Raw genomic sequence first — 23,009 nt, forward strand, 5'->3', positions numbered from 1 at the left:
AGGATGGCAGACGTTCAGAGGCCCCGGGTGGGAGACCGCTTGAAGACCCTCAGCACTGGCAAGTGGGCCCGGAAGAACCTGTAGCTCTTCTTATCTGGGAACAAGCTGGTACTGAATTAGCAGAATCCCAAACTCTCTGAGGTCCCGGGACCCCTCCTCTGAGTCTCCCCCAACACAGTGGGCCTGGGGAGTGGGGGAGGCCAGGATGAAGGGGCTTCCAGGCTGTCATGGAAACTTTTCTTTCCCTGAGCCTCTGGAGCATATGGCAGGTGCCCTGAGCAGGCTGCTCCTGCCGCCGCCGCCCTGAGGCTGGCTGCTGCCCTCAGCGTGTACGCAGGGCATCTGCCACTCTGTCTGAAAGGCAGCACAAAGGAGTCCCCAGTGTGCACCTCCCGTCCTGGCTCCCCAGAGAGTTGCCCAGTGTGAGCCTGCGGTCCATGAAATATAACTCCCAGGCTCCGAGCAGGCTCGACGCGGCCCACAGATCACAGACAGCAGCAGGCTAAAGGTCACGGCTTCTCCTGGGCCGCCTGAAATGTGATGGCCACTTTGTCCTCCACTGATATCTCCCCCAAGAAGAAAAAGAGATGGGTATTGTCCTGGGACTTTGAAAACAGCCGAGGCCAGACAGGCTTTCTGTGTAGAACAGTCAGAGGGGGAGGAGGGCAACCCAAGAAGCCAGAGGGGTGATGAGGGCCAGTGGGCAGGAAATGCCAGGTTGGAACACAAGACCGCAGGAGAAGCTGCACAACTGTGCCCCTGGGGCTTTCTGGCAGGGGATCAAGAAAGCACAGACACAGGAGAAAGCAGGCACCATCTTCGTGCAAGGCACCAAGGACTAGGATTGATGGCGTCAGGCAAGAATGAACCATGGAGGAGTAGGTTAAGATTTTCCTAGAGTCTTCTAAACAGCAACTGAGATTCTTACATGTCAAGGTGTATGGCAGCTCTATCCGCAATCGCCAAAAGGGGAACCCGTGTGCCTATCAACAGACAGAGAAGCCAAAGGAGGCAGATCCATACAACGACTATTACTCAGCCATAAAGAGAAAGGAAGTCCTTGAGATGTGCCGTGACAGGGACAGACCCTGAAACACCACTCAGCGAGCATGGAAACAGAAGTACGCCGAGCACAAAGGACAAATGCATGATTCCGCTTATATAAAATAGCTAAAACAGATCTGTGATTCCCAGGAGTGGGTGTTTTATTTTCATTTCTAATGAAGTATTATTATTTTAAAATTTTACTTGTGTTTTATTGTCTCTTCCAAAGCACGGGGCTGTGCGCATCATCCAACTCTGGGCAGCCTTGAGAAGAAAGGGAAACCAGAACACTTCATTGTGCTCCTGCGGAGCCCGCAGCTGGGTCAAGAGAGCGCGTGTGAACAGAACAAGGGGATTCTGCAGGGTGTAAAATCAGGAAAGGTGCGTGGTCAGGGTTGTATCCTGTCACTATGCTTGTTCAATCTGCATGCGGAGCAAATCATCAGAGAAGTTGACGACTATTATGATGAAAAATACAGTCTCAGGCCTGGAGGAAGGCTGATTAATGACAGCCTTGCTGGCTGACAGTGAGGAGGGCCTGAGGCACGTGCTGATGAGGGGCAAGGACTGCAGCCTTCAGAGAAGACCAAATCCTCGCAACGGGACCAAGGGCGCACCACAGGTCAGCGTGCACTGGCTCGGAGAGTCGTCAGCAAGACGTCACTGTGAGGACTGAGGCGTGTCTGGCCCCCTACGCATGCGCGAGTTGGATAGTGCATAAGGAACACTGCAGGAAGATCGATGCCTGGGAACTAGGGTGCCGGTGAAGAATCCTGAGCGCACCATGGACTGCCAAAAGAACAAGCAACTCTGTCCCGGCAGAGGTGCAGACAGAACGCTCGCTGGAGGCAAGGCTGGCGAGTCGTCGTCTCCTGGGCTCTCGGGTGCTGTCAGGAAAGGCTGGCTCCTGGAGGAGGCACTCTCGGTGAAGGAGGACAGCGAAGAAGGAGGCCGGAAAGGCCTGAGCGATGGCTCAGAGGCCAGATTCTCAGAAAAATGAATCTGAGACCGTTTCTTAAGAAAGCGGATTGTTTTCTTAACTTAAAGTTCGTTTGTTTGTTTTGTTGTGGGGGTACACCTAGAAAACGCTCCTACAACAGCGTCTAGTGTACAGGTCAGCGGCCCTGTCGACCTCCTTCAAGCTGTGCGGTCGCTCTCAGCCTCTTTCTGAGTTACTCCCCCCATTGACGCCAACTCACCGCGCCCAGGAGGGCTCCTTATAGAAGCAGACCTTTAAACGTTTGGGCTTAAGACTTTAAGGCAGCAGTTCTCAACCTGTGGGTCGAGACCCCTTGGGGGCCAGTTGAATGAGTCTTTCAGAGGGGTCGTCTAAAACCATCGGAAAACACATAAATATTTCGCAGTATATAATTACATATTGTTTTGTGATTAATTACTATGTTTTAATGATGTTTAATTATGTTCAATTTGCAACAGTGAAAATACATCTTGCTTATCAGATATTTACATTACAATTTATAACAGTAGCAAAATTATAGTTTTGAAGTAGCAACGAAGACAATGTTATGGTTGGGGGACTGTCTTAAAGGGTCACAGCACGAGGAAGGTTGAGAACCACGGCGTTAAGGGGTCTATTTGGCTTATGGTTTAAAGATTATCTTGGGCAAGAGTTTCCAGGGTTTATCCTCTAGATTCAGTTTAGCATTTGCTCCCCTCTTGATCAGGATTCTTAAATGTGCAGTCGTGGCAGTCAGGTAACATCCTGCTCTTCTGGTCTCATGGCAAAGGAGACCGTGGTTCACGGAGGCAATTAGCCACCCGCTCTGTCTCTTCCTCCTGTTGCTGACTCCGTCCCTCCACTGCTCTAGGCGAACAGGCCAATTACTCACAGCGGTCATGGCGAGCAGCAGCACAGCCTGCCAGATCACTCCAGCAGCAGACTATCTGTGGAGTAATCCTTACTGAGCAGCACGTGGTCGAAGTGATGCTGTGCTTTTACCCGAGTTCTCTTTGGAAGATGTAATCTCCATGAGGGCTGGGCCCAAGCCTGGTCCTGCTTGGGCTCACACTGAGCAGTTCCATTTCTAAACATTTTCAGGAAAGTGGGTGCTTGGTTCCCCTTTCTTCCCATGCAGGGCCCACGCCGTGCCATGGAGTTAAGGCAGGAGAATGGCAGCCTGCAGCCTTGCAGGACAATCCTGTCTCTGCCACGTTCTTGTTGCGGAATCCCAAGCCAGTGTCTCAACCTCTCTGTGCCTTGTGGCTACTGACAACATCTGTATCCTAGCTTCACCGTGTGGCTTAGTTAAGAACGACCCAGAGGCTAAAATCCTTAGCACTTAGCCTAGTACATTGCAAGTGATTTTTTAAAAAATTGCATTAGTTCACACTCAGCTAAGAATGAAGAACGACGTTCAAAGGCCACGGGAATGCAACTCACTCAGGAGAAGAGGACACGCCCAAGGGGAGAGGCAGCAGGGACAGGGGCTGGGTTCCCACTTACTTGCAAGCAGGAGGCAGGAGACAGCCACGGTGTACAGGTGCTTGGAGGTGGAGATGTTGTAGCGATCCATGAAGTGGTCCAGCAGGTAGACGGCCAGGTGCCGGGCTGCGGGGCACAGCTGGCAGTGGCTGCTCAGGAGGGTCACAATGTCGACCAAGAACCGGCGGCTCTTCAGGAGCGGAGAGTGGGCTCGGAAGGCCGGCAGCTTCAGTTCCTGGACAGGCAGGGCAGACGAAGGGGAGTCAGGGCTGCCGGAGGAGGCAACAAACCCTTCCAGACCCTTATGGGGAGACCCCAGTTCAGAAACTCCTGGACCATCTCCCAGTCAACCTCCACAGCACAGGCTATTAAGTGGTCAGGGGCTGTCGTGGTTGAACTACCACATGTACTCGAGTATAAGCCGACCCGAGTATCAGCCGAGACACCTAAGTTCACCACAAAAACGGCACTTACAATGTGATGGGAAACTCGGCTTATACTCGAGTATACAGGTAAGTCCTGCAGAGAGATATGGGGATGTCTAACCTAAAAGTAAGGTGCAGACATGGTGACACTGTCCCCATGCGGAGACTTCTGTCAAGAAGATGGTGGAGGAATTGGAGGAAAAGATCATGCAAATTTCCCGCCATCTTTTTGAAGCAAAGATTGATTTTTTTTGCTGTGGCAAATAGTTAAGAACACTGTTCACCACACTTACAATTGAACAGCGAACGACCAGACACTCTTGGTCAAGAACTGCCAAATAGGAAGCTAACGAACAGCGACGCCGAGGAACAGACAGCAATGGAGCAGCGGGCAGAGAAGGAATTGCGAGAACTCATCGCTTGGCAGACTCCTCAGGGAGGAGATGAAAACAAACGAGTCTCTCTGCTGTAGAATGCTTGTCTCGTGATCCGAGAGTTTTATTTAACTAGCAACAGCTCTGGGACTAGCCGATACCTGCGTTTTCATTTATTTTCCACTCACTCAAAAAATATTGATTAATTCATTTCACGCAATAAGAATCAAGCACACTCTAGAGGATAGGCATTATTCTAGGGACCAAGATACGGTCTTGGGTAAGACAGACACAGATCTAAATGTAAATTACAACTTTAAGAGTTTTATGAGCTATAAAGTTTAAAAAACGGGAATAAGTCAATGCTTTCTTAGCTATGAACCCAAATGCAGAAGTCATGCAAGGAAAATAGATGGATTTCAAAGTGTAACACTTCTGTGCTTCAAAGGGGCATCACCAGAGAGCGAAGACAGCCCACAGAAAGGGGAAAACACTTCGAAATCATATCTGCCAAGAGACTGGCATGAGAATCATTTTAAAAGCCTTATAACTCAACAATAAAAAGACAAGTAACCCAAATTTAAAATAAGCCTAGGGGATCGAATAGAATTTCTTTGAAGACGATACAAAAGGGTAAGGCACAAAGGACTGCTACAAAACTCAGCACTTTAATCTTTAGCAGAATATCAAAATGCGAGGCCGCTGTTTCTTGAAATACCCTCCAGCCAGGTCAGCACACCTCTGTGGTGTTTCCTCTCTAACTCCCCGCCAGGAGTCCTGTGCTCTTCCAGCTATGGCACAGCAGAACGGCACTTTGGGCTCCTCGGGGCACGCAAATTGCGTTTCTTTAGAATGCTCTTGAGTTTGGGGAACAAAAAGATGCCTGGAGGGGCACGATCAGGGAATAGGCTGGATGGGGTGAGGGTTCCCAACAAAATTTTGTGGGGGGAGGAGGAGGTGAGGGAGAAGGAGGTGTGAGCCAACAAATCCAGGGACAAGGAAACAACAAGAGATCTAAAATTGATGAAGAGGAGGGTGTAGAATGCCTGGTGGGGTTTGATCAAGTGCAATGTAGCCAAGAGGAAGTACAGACAACTGAATGAAGGTTGAACATGATAGTGGGACAGGAGGAAAGTAAAAGGAAACAGAGGAAAGAACTAGGAGGCAAAGGACATTTATAGAGGTCTAAATACAGGCATGTACATATGTACATGTAGTTACATATAATGACAGGGAAATAGATCTATATATATTTATTTATGTGTTAAGTATTAAAGTAGCACACGGTCTTTGGGCCTCTACTCAAGGCCTGTCTCCCTCAATGCAAGAACATTTTGTTCTAATAACCTGGCATTCTGTGATGCTCACCTTCCCAACACAATCACTGAGGACAAAATGGGTGCATAAGCAAATGTGAAAAAAGCTGATGGTGCCTGGTTATTACAAGATATAGTGTCTGAAAGCAATACAATACAAAACAAAAGATACAGCATCTGGGGTCTTAAAAGCCTGAAGTCAAACAATGAGCCATCTCTCAGGGAAACAATAAAGCCCACATGGAAAAGGCACACCAGTCTGTGTGATCACGAGGTGTTGACGGGATCAAATATCAGGCATCAGAAGACCCAAAACAAACAATCATATTGAGGCAAACGAGAGGCTGAGTGGAGATCCAAAGCCCATCTGTAGACAAGTGGACATCGCCTCACAGAAGGGTCACAAGGAAGGAACAAGTCAGCCAGGGTGCAGCATGAAGCACACATTCTTCCAGTTCTTCAATGCTTCCTCCCCTCCACTATCATGACCCCAGCTCTATCTTAACCCATCAAGACCAGAGCACGTACACTGGCTCAGCTAAGAGCATACACCCCACGCGAACAATAATGGGAGTAGGGATACTATGAGGGTAGGGAGAAGGTGGGGGAGAAGGGGAGAAAAGGGAAACTGATCACAATGATCGATGTATAACCCTCCCCCCGTTTACACTGGATAATGTGCGATATGAAAATAATAATAAGGGGCTTAAGTGGAGAGCAAATGTTTTGAGAATGATGAAGGCAATGAATGTACAAACGTGCTTTACACAATTGATGTATGTATGGATTGTGATAAGAGTTGTATGAGCCCTAATAAAATTATTTTGTTAAAAGAAAATAATAATAATTTATCAAGGGTGGGAGGGTGGGGAGGGAGAGGGCGCAAAGGAACTGATACCAAGGGCTCAAGTAGAAAGAAAATGTTTTGAAAATGACAATGACAACATATGTACAAATGTGCTTGATACAACTGATGTACGGATGGTTATAGGAGCTGTAAGAGTCCCCAATAAAGTTTTATGTATGTACGGGTGTGTGTATGCATGTATATATAAAGTCATGTGGGGCGACCCCCTTGCTACCTACAAGGAATGCGCAGGTGCACTGCTGTGATAGACAAATGCCTCTGTGCAACCTGCCGGGCCTTTTCCTTACCATCACAGTGTGCGATTTCCTAAAATGTCTTCCTAATCTGTGTGGACATTCACCACATCCACATCCACTTTGCGATCACCTGTGTTCTTTAAGAAAATCTTGGGGAGGGAGGGGGAAAAATGAAGAGCTGATACCAAGGACTCAAGTAGAAAGAAAATGTTTTGAGAACGATGATGGAAGCATATGTACAAATGTGCTTGACACAATGGATGGATGGATGGGTTGTGATAAGAGCTGTACAAGCCCCCAATAAAATGATTAAAAAAAGGAAAGTGCAATTCAAAAGCACAGTGAAATACTACCAGACACCCACCCCACAAACCCCACCGCCATCAGCAACCCTCCAGGCCAGGCCACAACAGTCCCTGTGGGTTTCCTAGACTGTGATGCTTTACAGGCGCCCACTAGGCCGGCTAAAAACTCCCAAATAAGAACCCAGACGTTCATGAGGACAGAGACCTCGGGACCCTGACACACCGGTGATGGGACTGTAAAGAGAAGAGACACCTTGGGAAACTGACAACCAGCTGGGCAGTTGCCATGACCCAGCAGCTGCACTCGCTGGGATGTGCCAAAGCGAACCGACACACACTCACACAGGAAGTTGGATGAGTCTTCACAGTCCAACAGCTGCAAGGCAGAACGAGCTCAATGCCCACCAACTGATGAATAACAAAATGTGGCCTATACACACAGTGTAATACTGTTCAGACATAGAGAGGAATGATGTTTTTAAAACAAAACAAAAAGGAATGACGTACTGATACATGTTGTAACATGAAGGAACCTTGAACATATATATTCAGTGAAAGAAGTCGGATACAAAAGTGTGTGTGTGTGTGTGTGTGTATATCCCATATGAAAGTATATGCAAATCCACAGAGGTCTACAGCAGTTGACAGTTGCCCTGGCTTCCACGTGGAGTGACGTGACGAAAAAGTTGCGGAAGTGGATCATGGTGCTGATTACGCAGGACATGGTGAATGTACAGAATGCACTACATTGTGAACCTGAATGTGATTAAAACAGTAAACTTAGTTCTACCTATTTTACCACAACCCCCCAAAGAAAACAATTAAGTCCTGATTTATGCTGCAACACGAACAAACTTTGAAAACATGATGCTACATAAGGGCACCAATCATGAAGGTCACATTCTCCGTGGTTCCATCTATGTGAGGTGTCTGGAAGAGGTAACCCCACAGAGAGAGAAAGCCGTGGGGTGGCGGCCAGGGCCAGGGGAAGAGAGATTAGTGACTGCTGATGGACACAGGGTTTCCTGTGGGAATGACGAAAATCTTCCCAATTTGGACAGTGGTGAGAGTTTCACAACTTTGTGAATGTCCTAGGAACAACTGAGTCTGTACTCTGTTAAAGGGTGAACTTCTACATTCTTCAAGGAAAAGGTCCACCTTCTGGGAATATTTTTCCTCTCATTACTTACGATCTGTAGCCACCACAGGACAGTCCAGGCCTTGAGGGCAGGGTCTGGACCGGCTTTAGCTCATCATTATTTCCAAGTGCCTTACTAAGCTGAGGACTTGCTAAAACACAACGCAACCCCCAAACTCACTACCATCAAGTCGATTCCAACTCATAGCGACCCTATAGGACTGAGCAGACAGCCCCTGTGGTTCCCCAGGCTGGAAATCTCTGGAAAGCCTCATCTTTGTCCCAGAAAAACTGGAGCACGTGGAAGGGCCAGACAGGCAGTAGGCACCTGGAAAAATCCCAAACCAAACGCACTGCCATCCAGTCCATCCTGACTCACAGCGACCCTACAGGCCAGACCAGAACTGCCCCTGTGGGTTTCTGAGCCTCTAACTCTACTGGAAGAGAAAGCCTCAGCTTTCTCCCGAGGAGGGGCTGGTGGTTTCAACCTGCTGCCCTCATGGCTAACAGGCCAACACATCACCACTACCCCTCCAGGGCTCCTCCTGTCTGGGCAAACGAGGCTGGAAAAGCAGGCTGGATCTTTGCTTGTGTGCATCTGGCTTACCCAAAGACACTGGAAAGCCACGGGTGGTTCTGGAGCAGGGCATCAACCTGGCCCTAGAGACCATGAATAAAGCTTTACAGGACAGCTGTCTGCAGTCCACAACTAAACTGTCCAGAGCAGCAGCCAATGTGGGGCTCCAGCTTCTCCTAGCAGCCCCACAAGGACTGCAGGCTGCTTAAGTATTTCTTCCAAGGACAGGGGTACAAATCCAGGCTCGTGATAAGAGGCAATCACAATCATAGGTCCTTGGTGTCCCACAGTCCAGCAGCTGCTGCTGAAAACCAGCCAACTGACTTCTGGCCCTGCGCTGGCCTCGCTGGCCTTATCAATACAGTTCAAGGCCCCCCAAACACACAAGTCAGAGATGAAAGGTCCTGTCCTCCCTCCTCGCTCAACTGAGGCAAGCTCAGTCCCTCCCGCTCCTCCTGGATTTTGCCCTGTGGCTAGGAAAAGCGGGGGGGGGGGCGGGGGGGGGGGGGCTCAAGGTCTGTCTCTGTACACCTTTGCTGGGAAATGGTCCGTGGCTGCAAGGACATGCCCCCAGGAAGCCATACGCACAGGCGGGCAGGGAGCATGGACTGGGCAGCCACGCACGTAGAGAAATAGATCATCTCAAGGGTGGGCAGCATTTGTGAACGTGCCGGGAACCACTGCGTCTATACTTATGCTCTATCTGTTCAAATGCCACAGCCTCACAGGGAAGGTGGCGGGCGCGGTGGTGCACACGGTCACTGCGCTTGGCTGCTAGCTGAAAGGCTGACAGGCAAGCTCACTGAGGGGTGCCTCAGCAGAAAGGCCTGGTGAGCCGGTTCTGCAAAACCGGCCATTAGAAACACTATGGAGAACAGTTCTACTGGGACACACCGAGGGTCTTTATGTGCCAGGAGCAACTTGATGGCAACCTCCTTCCCTGACCATCCCCCATTCATCCCAAACCAGGCCGCCTTCATCCTTCTCCTGGCACAAGCTCTTCCCAGCCAACTGTTGATGTTCGTGTCTCTCTCTTCCTGCTAAATTAGAGACTCCAGAGAGCAAGGCTCATGTCTATTTTGCTTACACTGTTTGCAGGACCCAGTATAGTGCCTGGCACAGAGGGAGGAGCTAAAAACTACTCATTGAGGAAAAAGGTAACACACCAAGATGTCTTTCTCTGCCAACTCCCTCCTTCTTCCCCTCCCCAGCCCCCCAGCCTCCTGTAAATGGAGGGGCAGCTTAACACAGGCTAGGCAGGTCTGAAGTCAGACAGTTGTGGGTAGGAATCTCAAACTTGGCCATGTGAACTGACCCTCAGTGTCCTCATCTGGCAAATGGAGCCACTCTAGAAAATGTAAAGCCCTTCACAGCAGCCTGACCAGCGGGGTAGCCAAGCTTCAGAGGGAAGCTGAGTTTACCCGCTTCTGTCAGTGCAGTTTCCCTGCTTGTGTGCTGGAGGACCCCACACTGAGCATGAGGTGAAAGCTCTGGAGGGTTCATAGCTAAGGCGGGGGCCCAATTGCAGGAAAGGACACCTGCTACACGGTCTGTCCTCCACTTCTGATCTCTGGATGGCAGTGGAGTTGACCCTGACTCACAGCGATGCCATGTATCCCAGCAGAACGGAGCTCCGTAGGGTTTTCAATGGCGGCTTTCCCAGAAGTCTGCCAGGCCTTTCTTCTGAGGTGCACTCAAGCCTCCAACCTTTCAGTTAGCAGCCGAGCATGTCAATTGTTTGTACCAACCAACCTGGGCCTTCCAGTCCTCCACTTTGCAGATAACTAGCTGGAAAGCTGGAGTTCCAACACACCCAGAGAAGCCTCAGCAAGCACTCCTGGTGATCTAGCTGCTTCTGCAGGCTCACAGCCTGAGAACCCTATGGGGCTGCACGCACGAGAGCGCACCCCACCCCTCCCTGACCCATAGAAGGGCGATTATTTGGCATATAACAAGCATGCTCATCCTGTTTGGATGGAGAGTGCAGCTGATGATCCCTCACCCCATGGGTGGGGAAAGAGGCATTCATTAGCAGGGCTTTGCTCTAGGGAGACGCATTCCTCCCCAAGCACTTGAATCTGCTGCAGCCCCTTCTGCTGGGCGGCCTGGATTCCAGAAACAAAAGAGCAGCCTGCCAGGGCGGGTGGGGTGTAAAGCCCTCCCAGGATTAGGCGGGCACTTGGCAGGCTCTCAACAGCAGGGCAGGCGGGGCCGCAGGAGCCCAGCTGGCAGGGTGACCTTCTCATGAGGGCCTGACAGGGCTAGGGACAGCATCAGTGGAACCAGCAAAAAGGTGGGGGAGGTGGAGGGGGGAGGGAAGTTGGTAGAGGCTTCCTGACAACTCCCTCTCCTCCCCTGGCTTACCAGAGGCCAGTCCTTTAGCACCTGAGCCAGACAGAGCTCTCTAGACTGAGCGGACAAGCAGGCGGGAACACGCTGAGAGCCGACTAGGATGGAGTTAAAAAGCAAAATATCCATGCTACAAAAACCTGCTTTTGTGATCACAGGTTATTTTTGTCTCAAATATTAAGTACAGGCTTCGGGGGTGGGGGTGAGAGAACAAACTAGAAGATACACACACACACACACACACACACACACACGAAAATGTTAACAGAGGCTTGACTCAAAGGGCTGGGATCTTGGGTGATTTTTCATTTTCCCATATTGTCTGGACCCCTCCACCCCAGCCCCAGCTTGCTAATGTTCAACATTTAACAATACTATCACTACAACTACTGTACTTCTGGTTTGGGAGAAAAATGAAGAAGGCAGAGGAAGTTGAGTTGTGGGTGGGGGCCTATACATGTTGTGAGGTGCCAACGAGTCAGTTTTGCCTCCCAGTGACCCCGTGCACGACAGAACCAAACACTGCCCACCAGCTTGCCACCCTCACATTGCCCCTCCGCTTGAGCCCACTGTTGCAGTCACCGTGTCCATCTATCTTGTCCAGGGCCGTGTTCTTTCTCATAGCACCTCTGCTTTGCCAAGCAGGCTGTCCTTCTCCAGGGAGCGGTCTCTTCTGACCACATGTCTGAAGCACGTAAGACAGTCTCCCCATGCTTGCTCTAAGGAGCACTGAACACACTCCTTCCATGACAGAGGGGTCTGTCCTTCCGGCAGTCCGCGGACCTTCAATACTGTTTGCAATCACCACAATCCAAACTCAGCGACCCTTTGTCAGTCTTCCTTAGTGAATGACCAACGTTCACATGTAGACGAGGCAACTGAAAAAATACCACTGCTCAGGTCAGGCACACCTCACTGCTCTCCAAGTAGCATCCTGCTTTCCAACACTCTACATAGGCCTTGTGTAGCAAAGCCTCCCCCCCCAAAAAAAAGATATGCTCAAATCTTCATCCCCAGTAACTTTGGGTGTGTATCATATTTAGAAGCGGGGTCTTGGCAGGTGTGATCATCCTTAAAATGAGGTCACGCTGGTTTAGGGTGGGCTCTAAATCCAAACGGCTATTATCTTTATAAGCCAACCCAAGCCAAACTCACTGCCAGGGGCTCAGTTCCGGCTCCTAGCCACATTCCTTATAGGACAGAGTAGAAATGTCGCTGTGAGTTTCCAAGACCGCAGCGCTACAGGAGTGAAAAAGCCTGTTTTCCTCCTTTGGACTGGTGGTTTCACACTGCACACCTGCCGTCAGCAGCCTGGCAGGCCAGCACCACACTACCAGAGCTCCTCTTACAAGGACCAGGACAAGGACATTTGTCCACAGATACACACACAAAGGTCATGAGTACGTGACCATGGACTGCCAAAAGTGACCGGAAGCTAAGGGGAGTCAAAGAGAGCGCTTGCCCTGGAGCCTCCAGAGGGAGTACCAGTCCTGCCAACACTGTGATTTCAAACTTCTGGTCTCCACAATTGGCAAGGGAGAGTCGCCCCGTTGGTGGTGCACTGTGACGGCAGTCTTGGAAAATCAATACGGTTAGAGGCCCACTGCCATCATGTCGATTCCAACTTAGTGAAGTTGTGCAGGGTTTCCGAGGAAGTGCACCTTGCTAGGAGCAGAGAGCTCTACTGTCCTCCCTCCGAGCGACTGGCGGGTTCCAACCACCAACCTAAGCAGCCCCACGCTTACGTATCCCACAGTGCTACCCGGCTCCTTAAACAGGGCTAGCCACCCAATGAATTAAGGCCCAGCTCAAAATGTATGCCTACGAATCCTCTACAGCATCCCTTTAACAAATCAGTCCTCCAGCAGTCACATCGCCAGCATGCACTGCCAGGCCCTGTGATGTGTATCCGTTTTTCCTCACCACCCTGCGGCATCACCCCTCACCCCCTGCCCGGACTTACAAGTAATTTTTCTTTCTTCTCTTTTTAAATACTGACTAGAATGTGTGCTCATGGACCAGGTTTAAAAGCGGAGAATATCAAGTATGACTTGTATTTGACTTATTCAGAGACTGTTATTAGATGTCAAAGTGGCTCTACTCATTGCAACCTGATATACGAGAGCACAAAGCTGCCCGGTCCTGCACCATCCTCAGTCGCTGCTATCTTCACGCGCGTTGCTGTGGTCACAGTGCCGATCCTCGTCTCGGAGGGCCTCCCTCTCTTCCACTGACACTCGGCTCCACCAAGCATGACGTCTTTCCCCCGCGGTTGGTCTTTCCTGAAGACATGTCCAAAGTAAGCAAGATGAAGTCTTGCCATCCCTGCTTTGAATGAGCGTCTGGCTGTCCTTCTTCGAAGATAGACGGGCCATTCTTTTGGAAACCCATGGTCTACTCAGCGCGATTTGAATGAATCAATGCTTTTTTGGTCTTCCATTTTCATCTTCCATGCATTGTAAGACAATTCAGAGTACCACAGTTTAGGTCAAATGCACCTTAATCATCCACGTGGCATCTTTGCCCAGTGTAATATGAATTTCTTTCTTTTTAAAAAAAGTTTTATTGGCATAGAGTTTGCATAACACGCGATTCAAAAGTTCAGTCACATTAAGAAGAGTTGTAGTCATCAGCACAATTAGCTTTAGAACATTTTCTTTCTCGTACTCCTTGTTATTAGCGACCCATTTCCCCCCAACCTCCCCTGCCGTATCTCCAAAGAACCATCAATCCAGTTACTGTCCCTAAAGACCTACCTATCCTGGATCCCACACATAGAAAAATATAAAACTAACAAAAACAACAAAGTAACACTGATAAAATCCTCAACTGAAATGAAAGGAAAAAATTTTAAATAGAACACTTTTAAATGGATCGTTAGGGAGAGCAAATGTTAGGGCGCTAAATGTTACCCTAACTGCATCTGCAACAATCCACTGTCCGATGCGTTCTGCACATTAGCCAGGCTGTTCACAGCCCTGGGCAGGGTCCGAGGGGATGCACCAGGGACTTAACCCACACGCTTTCCTCTTCATTTTTTAAAAAACTGAAGCAGCTTTGAAATGGGTCACAGGGTGATCAGCATCGTTTTTCCCTTGACTGGTGTTTCCATGGTCACTGATGGTGGACCACATTAAAACGGTATCCTTAGCAGCGTCCATTTCTCCACCAATGCTCATGGTATTGCTTATTGGCCCGGGTGTAACGATGTCCAGGTGGAATGCACACTGAATGCTGTAGTCTTTGATCTTCATCGTAAGTGCTTCAAGTCCCCTTTGCTCGCACCAAGCAACTTCATCATCGGCACCTCCAGACCAGGGTCGCAGGCTTTGACCGCTTGGGAACAAGCCTACTTCCATGTATCATTGCGCACAGGGTTTGAGAGCCAATTCACCTGGGAACACCAACAGCCACCTCCACCTGTCCCCATGGCACCCCGCCGTTCAGAGCACTGGAAGGAGAGCTGTCGTGGCTGTGCCAGAAGGTACCATGAGTTCCCACGTTCCCACTTGGGGCATCTGGGCGCTTCCTTCCGTCAGGCTTCGATTCTGGGCACTCCTCAGAGACCTTCCCTGACCCCATCACTCAGCACCCTTAAGTGCTTCCCTCACTGAGCAAGGCACAGCCAGCGACCACTGTTTCCTGAGCTGTTTCCACCATGCTCATCAAGTGCTCCCCTCCACTCCACATCTCTCGTCACCTGGCTGCACCCCAGGTCCTGGTCCGTGCAAAGGGGAGTGAGTATTGGCTGAATGGATAAATGAATGAATGAACGGTGCTCTGCTGAGATGAACACAGGTGTGACCTGAGTACACACCAGCTGGGGGACCCTCCTTCCACCTATGGTCTCTGTGCCCCCTTCCCTACCCCAGTTCCCGTCCCTGGTGGGGTAACTGCTCTCCTGGGAGGGGCGAGCCCACTCTGCCAGTTCAAGGAGGCTCAGTATTGCAGACCAGAGGAGCCAATCTCGGAGGGAAATGTGAAAAGACAGGCTGGACTCTGAGCAACGACTCTGTGCTGCCCAAGAGCTCAGAGAGCGGCCAAGGGCGTCCAGACCAGAGCCCCCCCTCAGGGCGGGGCAGCCAGTGAGTGACCTGTCTGGAAGCTTCTTGGGTAAGACACGCGGCCATCTCCTACTCCCTCCCCTAACCCAGACACTGGCCTTGGCGGGGTGGCAGTATTCACGGCTGTGTAGGGCGGAGGGGAACCCCCAGTGCAGCGTGGGCCTGAGGCCCACCCATCGCCACCGACAGGCAGGAGGTGTCAAGGTCCTGGGCCCACAGGGACCACTCTCATAAAAGGGAGGAGGGAGGGCCTCCATGTAGCGCCGCCCCCCCCCCCCCCCCCAGTGATTTTCTGAGATCCTCGCTGTTTCTGAGATCCACTCCGGCTCGCCGCTTCGAAGCTGTTTTCTGGAGAGAATGTTCCCTGGTCATGTTCCTGCCAGCTCTTCCTCGGGCACCTAGGACGTGTACTCTCCCCTTCGTTTCTTTATGAACTCACTCCTCCCCACTCGACTGTGGCCCGCGTGCGGGCAGACTGGTTGGTCTTGTTCGGCGCTGTGACGACGCCCCAACAGGAAACCCGCAATCTGGGGGAATGGCAACCCCGAGTTGAGGCGGTGAGGGGAAATGGCTTGATGCTGGCTGTTCACCCTGTGAGCGAGTCTGCGTCCAAATGAGCAGAACTTCAGGGGAGCGAGAGCACTGCCGTGTGCCTCCGCCTACCCAACAGCGAGCGAGGGGTGCCACGCAGAAGAGGTCAGTGTTCACAGGGACAAGAGCTGCAGGGCACTTGGCGGGCAGTGCTTCCCCAGGGGCCACCACACCCAGCCTCAGAAGAAAAGAACTGCACGCCATTGGTTTGGAAAACAATGCACGCTGCGTCGCCCCTTCCTACAAGAAACCCCTATTTCCTCATTAAAACCCGCGCAGAACCTGCCGGTCCCACGCACGCGTCCGGACTAGAGCTGCTCCGAATGGTGTTCTTACGGCGATCCTTGGAGAAACGGCCAGCCTTTACGTTAGGAGACGCACAGGCTGCGCTGCCTAGGCACCTCCATTAGCGGCCCAGAAAGGCTTCTTTAGAACATATAGATTTAGCACTGAGAACCTCTAGGGTGAATTCATTTACGCACAGGGCACCCGCCCTAGCCCCATGGGGGTGGAGTGGCCCCACTTCACAGAGAGCAGGCTCTCTGGCCCTCGGGTCTGGGTGGCGCCGCATGGGAGTTAAAGCGCAGCACCTTTGGGAGGCAGGATGCGTAGGCGACATTCCCTGGTTCGCTGCCTACGTCTAGGAATAGCCGGCAAACTGGCTGACGGCAAGAACCACGCTTCTCGCCTGCAGGCCTGCGCTGGGAAGAACCACGCTTCTCACCCGCAGGCCTGGCTGGGAGGCACGGTCACAGAAGGGGTGCCCCACACGGGCTCGGGTGAAACCACGAGGAGCTAAGTGCTGGGTGCCTTGCATTTTAGGAGGTTCTGGGCATGGACCCGAGATTAAATCCCCCACCCCTGTGTCATCCTTTGAAACATATACGAGGGGGCTTCCAAAATTCCAAGGGAAATGGAATTAAAAGCAGCAGTGAGTTTGGCTTGGTTGAGTCCATCCCTGTCCTCACAGTGGCTGGCACACTGGACATCACTATCGCAGCCACTGACAAGTGTCAATGCGTCTGCTCAACGGTCTTCCTTTGTCTTGCTGACCGACTACCAAGCATGACGTCTTTCTCCAAGGAAGGGCTGGCTTCCCCTGATGACATGTCCCCAAAGAATGGGAGGCAATGTCTCCCCACTCTCTCTTCCAAGGAGCACTCTATTCTGCTTGTACTTGCTCCAGAGCAGGTTTGTCCTTTGTTCTGACAGGCAGTTCGTGGTACTTTCGAGATTCTTTGCCGACACCATCATTCAAACGCATCAGTTCCTCTCTGGTCTTCATTATTCAGTGCCCAACCTGCAGACGCAGATGAGGCAGGTGACAATCCCAGGGCTTGCGACACACAGCCCTGACAAGAACTTCCTTTCTCCTTCACCCTTTAAAGAGATCTTGGGCAGCAGGTTTGCCCAATGCAATCCACCGTTTGATTTCCTGACTGCTTCCATGGGCAGTATTTGTGGATTCAGGTAAAATGAAATCTTTGACAACTTCAACGTTTCTGCATCAATCATGTTGCTGCTTATTGGTCCACTTGTTAGGATTTTTTGTTTTTTTCCTTTTTCTGTTGAGGTGAAACCCCTACTGAAGGCTAGATAGCCCTTCATCGTTATCAGTTTTAAGTCCTCTTTGCTTTCTGCAGCATGTCTGCCATCTGCTTATCACAGTTTATGAGCTTTCCTTCAGTCCCGATCCATGCTCTTCGTATTATCCAGGTGCTCTGATCATGTGCTCAGTACTCTGACTGAAGAAGTGTGGTGAAAGGACACAACCCCAACACACCCCTTTCCTGAGTGTAAACCGCTCAATATCCCCTTGGTCTGTTTGAATGCCTGCCTCTTGGATTAGACACAGATTCCAGATAAGCACAATTAAGTGTTCTGGAATTTCTATTCTTAGCAATAATTCCCAAAGTTGGTTATGATCCACAGTCGAATGCCTTTGCATAGTCAATGAAACACAAGGAAACACCTTTCCGGTGTTCTCTGCTTTCAGTCAATGACACCCCTCATTCCAAGTCCTCTTCTGACTCTGGCTGAACTTCTGGCAGCTCCCTGTAAATGGACTGCTGCAGCGTTTCTGAGTTATCCTCAGCAGAATTCTGCTGTGTGTGATATTAATGATGTTGTGTGGTAACTTCTGCCTTCTGCACTTTGAAATGGGCACAGGGATCTCTTTGGTCAGGAGCTGAGGGACAGCTCTCTTGGCACAAACGAGCGAACACCTTCAGTCTGTGAAACATTGCCCACTTGTTCTGTCCTTTAGTCCTCCCACCGGGCCCCAGATGTAGGGACTGAGGGTCTGCAAGCCAGGATTACTGCTAAAGATGGCCCAGGCAATTAATAACTTGCTTAAGTTTACCGCAAATTAATTCAGAGCACAGGAATCTCAAGACGCACAGCCTTGGAACTCCATGCTCTGAATCCTCCCATCCAGCGCCTCTGTGGGACGGCGTCGGCAGCGCTGGTGGCACAGCGGTCATGCTTCGGGTTGCCCTCACAAGGCCGATCTTTCTGCTCTGTCCTACAATGCCCTCCGAGTCACAGGCCACTCGATGGCAGTGGAGTTTGAGCAAGTTTTTGATGGGATAGCTTAGATTTGGTTATTTTTTCTCCCAAAGGAGAAATTAGTTAATGGGTTATAAAATACCTGATGGTTTAGAAAATAGAAATGTGTGCAAAGAAATGAACATTGCTGGCAGTCCCACCTGCAGGTGGTCAGGGGGGTTGGTATGTGCCTTCTCATCTCACTTCCTGCCACACACACGCCACTTCTCTCTCTCTGGGGCTCACGGGGGGGGGGGGGCCCTCACCCCTACCCCCACTCTGGCGAAATTTAAGCTGCGAGGGCCTGCGCTGCAACCTACGCTCATCCTCCAGGTGGCTGCTGGAGCTCAGCACCCAGACTCAGTCAGTGACCACAAGCCTGGGCGTGTCCAAGGAGGCACTGGGTGTGGTGCCCAGGGAGTGCTCCTGCAACAGCCACAGGAGAAAGTTCCCAGACCTCTGTGCCCTCTCCACCATCGAGGCTGCTCCGCAGGGGCTGCGCACCCAGGCGCGGGGCCAGCTGTTTGAGAAATCGCTTAGAGGGGTCACGCTGACCTAAGAACACAAGAGTAGCAAGATATGAAGAAACACCAAATGCAACCGAGGTGACCAACAGGAAGTAGAAACTTGCACATTGAAAGGGAGGAGAGAGAGAGACCGAGAGAAAGGACAGGAGGGAGGAGGCGGACTCCTCACAGGTCTCTGCGTTTACACACCACCCACCTGGGGATGTTCATCCTGGCCACCTCCCTCTCAATTGCTGGACCCAAGGAGGTGTTTTCTGTGAAGAATCCGCATCTCTGTGGGGACCCTCTGTCAACATTCTCGAAAGGGTGGCCTGGGGCACAATGCCAGTGACACTCCTCACCTACAGAAGTCCAGCCTGTCGCTTCCTCCCGGCAGAGGAAGGTCACGCCCACCCCAAGTCACTCTCTGTCCTCTGGAGTAGCTCTTCATCCTGACCCGGGGTCTGTCACTAGCCTGCACAGCCACCTGCCCATTCTGTGCTGGATCCCTACCAGTGGCTGCACACAGATGTGCCTGCTGCCCCTCCCGTTTCTACCCAGACCACGGTGCCCTCCAACATCTCCCCAGACCACAGCCACCGCCTTTTAATGAAATGCCCCCAGCTCTGCAGATGTAGGGGTGCCCTTGGTCTCCCAGGCCCTCTGTTATATGAGGTCATGATGTGATTGATACACCAATCCTTGGCTCTCTCCTCATCCTCCTCCCACCCCCCTCAGGGTGTCCCCCCTTCCCCCTCTGCCGGGGCCTCCGAAGTTCTTCACTCCACACTTCAAGTGCCAGCTCCAGATTTCCAACCATTTACGTGGATTCTCCGGGGTAAGCTGGCCTCAGGTTAGTAGGAGAGCCCACCGATGCAGCCGGCGGCTTCAGCTGCGACCCGCCCCTGTGGATGGATGTACAGTCCAGAGTGGTTTGCTCACATGGTCGGGTGACCACAGGCACCAGCCTTCAGGTGGTGGGTGTGAACATGGACGCTTTCTGCTCCTTTCTCAGTTCACAGAATCGGAATCTCGGGGGGAGGAACAACCCCCTAACAACAAACTCACTGCCTGGAGTCGTGTCTGACTCATCGTGACCCTGCAGGGCCCGGCAGAGCCCCGCGTGTGGGGTCTGAGACAGTGACTTTACAATAGGAGAAAGCACTGCATTAGCAGCCTAAAGCGTCAAACCATGCTCACTGCCTTCAAGCCGACACTGACCCGATAGGGGACACTGCCCCTGTGGGTTTCCGAGACATGACCTCTTTACCGGAGTAGAAAGCCTCTTCTTTCTTCTGCAGAGGGACTACTGGTTTCAAACGGCTGACTTTTCAGTTGGCAGCTCAATGTGTAACCACTGTGCCACCAGGGCTCCTGGTGTAATGAGTGGAGACCCCAGATTCAACTATAATTCAGAGAGGCATGGTTATTGTCTTAAACAGGACAAAGACAAGACAAAAGCATGACTGGTGGCAGGTCGCCACACCAGAGTTGCAGGCAGGCCTGCAGAAGCAGGAAAGGGTCTAGACTTGGGAGAGAGACAGGACTGCAGAGAAAAGCTTGCAGCACTGGTTCAGGGCCATCAGGGTCACGATCACGCAGACTCTGCCCCTCCTGGGCGGGCAGGGTCACTTTCAAAGACTCTAAGCCTGATGGCAAAGCTGTTCACCCGACTGATTAATTCGGTCAGAAATAACTCAGAGGAGGCTGAATCTATGTGGAGACTCAACATGGATTTAGAGGTATAAATGGAAGATGCCCCCAAGCCTCGTGCTTACAATTGAAGCTGCGGCGAGCATCTCTACATTTACCAAGCACTGGTGGTGCTGCGGACCAGGCGCTGGGCGGCTAACCTCCAGGTGGGCAGTTTAAATGCACCAGCAGTTGAGCAGGAGCAGACGAGACTGTCTACTGTCGTAGGATGGCCAGCTCAAAACCCGCACTGCCGCTCTCCTTCCTCCTGCGGGGCTCCTAGGAGCAGAAATGGACCCCACGGCAGTGCGTTTGGTTTGTTTTCAGTTTAACTAAATGCTTCCTATAAACGTCATGAAAAGATAGCTGTCCGCCATCAATACCCAGTCAGAACTCACGGAGGCAGCAGGAGAGCAATCATATGACAGCCTGCACTGGGCAAGTCTCCTGCACAGACCTCTTTAAAATATGAAGGGGCAAAGGACTTGTCGCTTTCAGGACTAAGAAGCTCCTGCCCCACGCCGAAGTATTTTCTTTCTTTTTAAAAAATTTTATTTATTTTATTTTAGCAGCTTTATTTTTCCTTTCTTTTTAAAAAATATCATTTTATTGGGGGCTCCTACAACTCATCACAATCCATCATCATCATACATCAATTGTATAAAGCACATTTGTACATTCGTTACCACCATTCTGAAAATATTTGCTCTCCACGTAAGCCCCTGGCATCAGCTTATTCCCCGCTCTTCCTCCCTGTTCCCCACTCCCCCATGAACCCTTGATAATTCATAAATTATTCTTTTGTCATATTTTTTTTTCAGGTTAGGTGTCCCACAGGTAATGTAGCTTGCAAATGGAGGTGTTCCTTGGTCTGATGATCAAGGAATGAGAGAGTGAGAGAGAGTGAGAGTGAGTGAGTGAGTGAGAGAGCTCTTCTGTCATATTTTACACTGCCCAACGTCTTCCTTAACCCACTTTTCTGTTGTCCATTCCCCAGGGAGGAGCTAATATGTAGATCCCTGTAATCAGTTCCCCCTTTCGACCTCCCCCTTCCTCTCCCGGTATTGCCACTTTCACCACTGGTCCTGAAGGGAATCATCTGTCCTGGATCCCCTGTGCTTCCAGTTCCCATCTGTTCCAGTGTACATCCTCTGGTCTAGCCAGATTTGTAAGGTAGAATTGGGATCATGATGGGGGGGGGGAGCATTTAGGAACTAGAGGAAAGTTGTATGTTTCATCATTGCTATACTGCACCCTAACTGGCTCATCTCCTCCCCAAGACCCTTCCATAAGGGGATGTCCAGTTGACTACAGATGGCCTTTGGGTCCCCACTCCGCACTCCCCCTCATTCACAATATGATTTTTTGTTCTTTGATGCCTGATACCTCATCCCTTCGACACCTCGTGGTCGCACACCAAGCCAAAGTATTTTCAACTGCTGCACAGCCATGTGCAAGCTGGACAATGAATGAGGAAGACTGGTCGGCTGAGGGTTTGTAGTTTGGTGGCAGAGTAGGTTAAGCATTGGGCTAACTGAAGGGTCGGCAGTGGGACCCAATGGGAGACAGACAAGGCTGTCTGCTACTGTAAAGATTTACATCTTGGAAACTTTACTCTGTCCTATCCCGAGGAAAGCACTCGGCAAGAGTGACTGAGACAGGGATGGGCACAATGGGCACAAAGTAATTGAGAAGATGGCACAGAACCAGGCAGTGTTTGGTTCAGCTGTAAATAGGGTCACTAGGAGCTGGAAATGATTCCATGACACTTAACACTCCCCTACCCCAACACTACCATAGTGCAATAAACTGCAAAAAAAATTCATGATGAGTGAATGAATGCCCACTGAGATTTCAGAACTATTGCCTCGAACTGGACAATATATTTATTTATTTGCACAGTAAATTTAACTGTGCCTTTTAAAAACACAGAACCATTCACATGAGGTCAGACACAGAAGGCATTCAACTGTTTGCACATTGTTGGTACCCTAATAAACATCACAGGAGAAAGGCGGAGATCTACTCCCGCAGTCACAGTCTCGGACACCCTACGCGTCGGGGTCTCTAAGTCGGCATTGACCTGATGGCAGTGAGAGAGACAGGGTCTCTGAGTGCTAGGTCCCCGTGAGTTGGTCTCCTCCACAGCAGTAAGTTTAATCCCCATCAACTTCATGAGGAGCACATTGGGAAACCCTCCAAGATTACAAAGGCACTGGCAATTTCCAGAAGGACAAGGCTCCCTGTGAAAACGCCTGGTCATGCTCAGTGAGGGGAAGTTACTTTGTTCCAACTAGTGAGAATCGCGCCGTCGTCGTCCACTCCCTTTGTTACCTGGTCTTTCTGCCTGGGCGCAGGTGCCACCGCCCTGGACCACAGCAACACCCACACCTAGTCTCCACTTCAAGCTGACCCTCCTCGCCTCAGCTCTGGTCTTCCTCTCAGGATTACGGGGCACCCCACCCCCACCCTCAGAGTTGCTCTTCCTGGTCCCATCTCCCTCTCCACCCCCACCCCCACAGCGGGGTCCAACT

The 23,009-nt window shown here is 50.9% G+C and overlaps 1 protein-coding gene across 1 annotated transcript in view; it reads right to left on the reverse strand.

Moving 5' to 3' along the window:
• CCNJL (cyclin J like) overlaps positions 1-23,009 on the reverse strand; it is a 57,962-nt gene that overhangs the window by 20,902 nt on the left and 14,051 nt on the right. Inside the window, exon 2 of the mRNA XM_075542720.1 lies at positions 3,509-3,722. Within this exon, the coding sequence (XP_075398835.1) occupies positions 3,509-3,722 (214 nt within the window). The remainder of the gene's footprint in view (positions 1-3,508; positions 3,723-23,009) is intronic.

This window comes from Tenrec ecaudatus, chromosome 2, assembly GCF_050624435.1.
Source record: "Tenrec ecaudatus isolate mTenEca1 chromosome 2, mTenEca1.hap1, whole genome shotgun sequence".
Classification (NCBI taxonomy): Eukaryota; Metazoa; Chordata; class Mammalia; order Afrosoricida; family Tenrecidae; genus Tenrec; species Tenrec ecaudatus.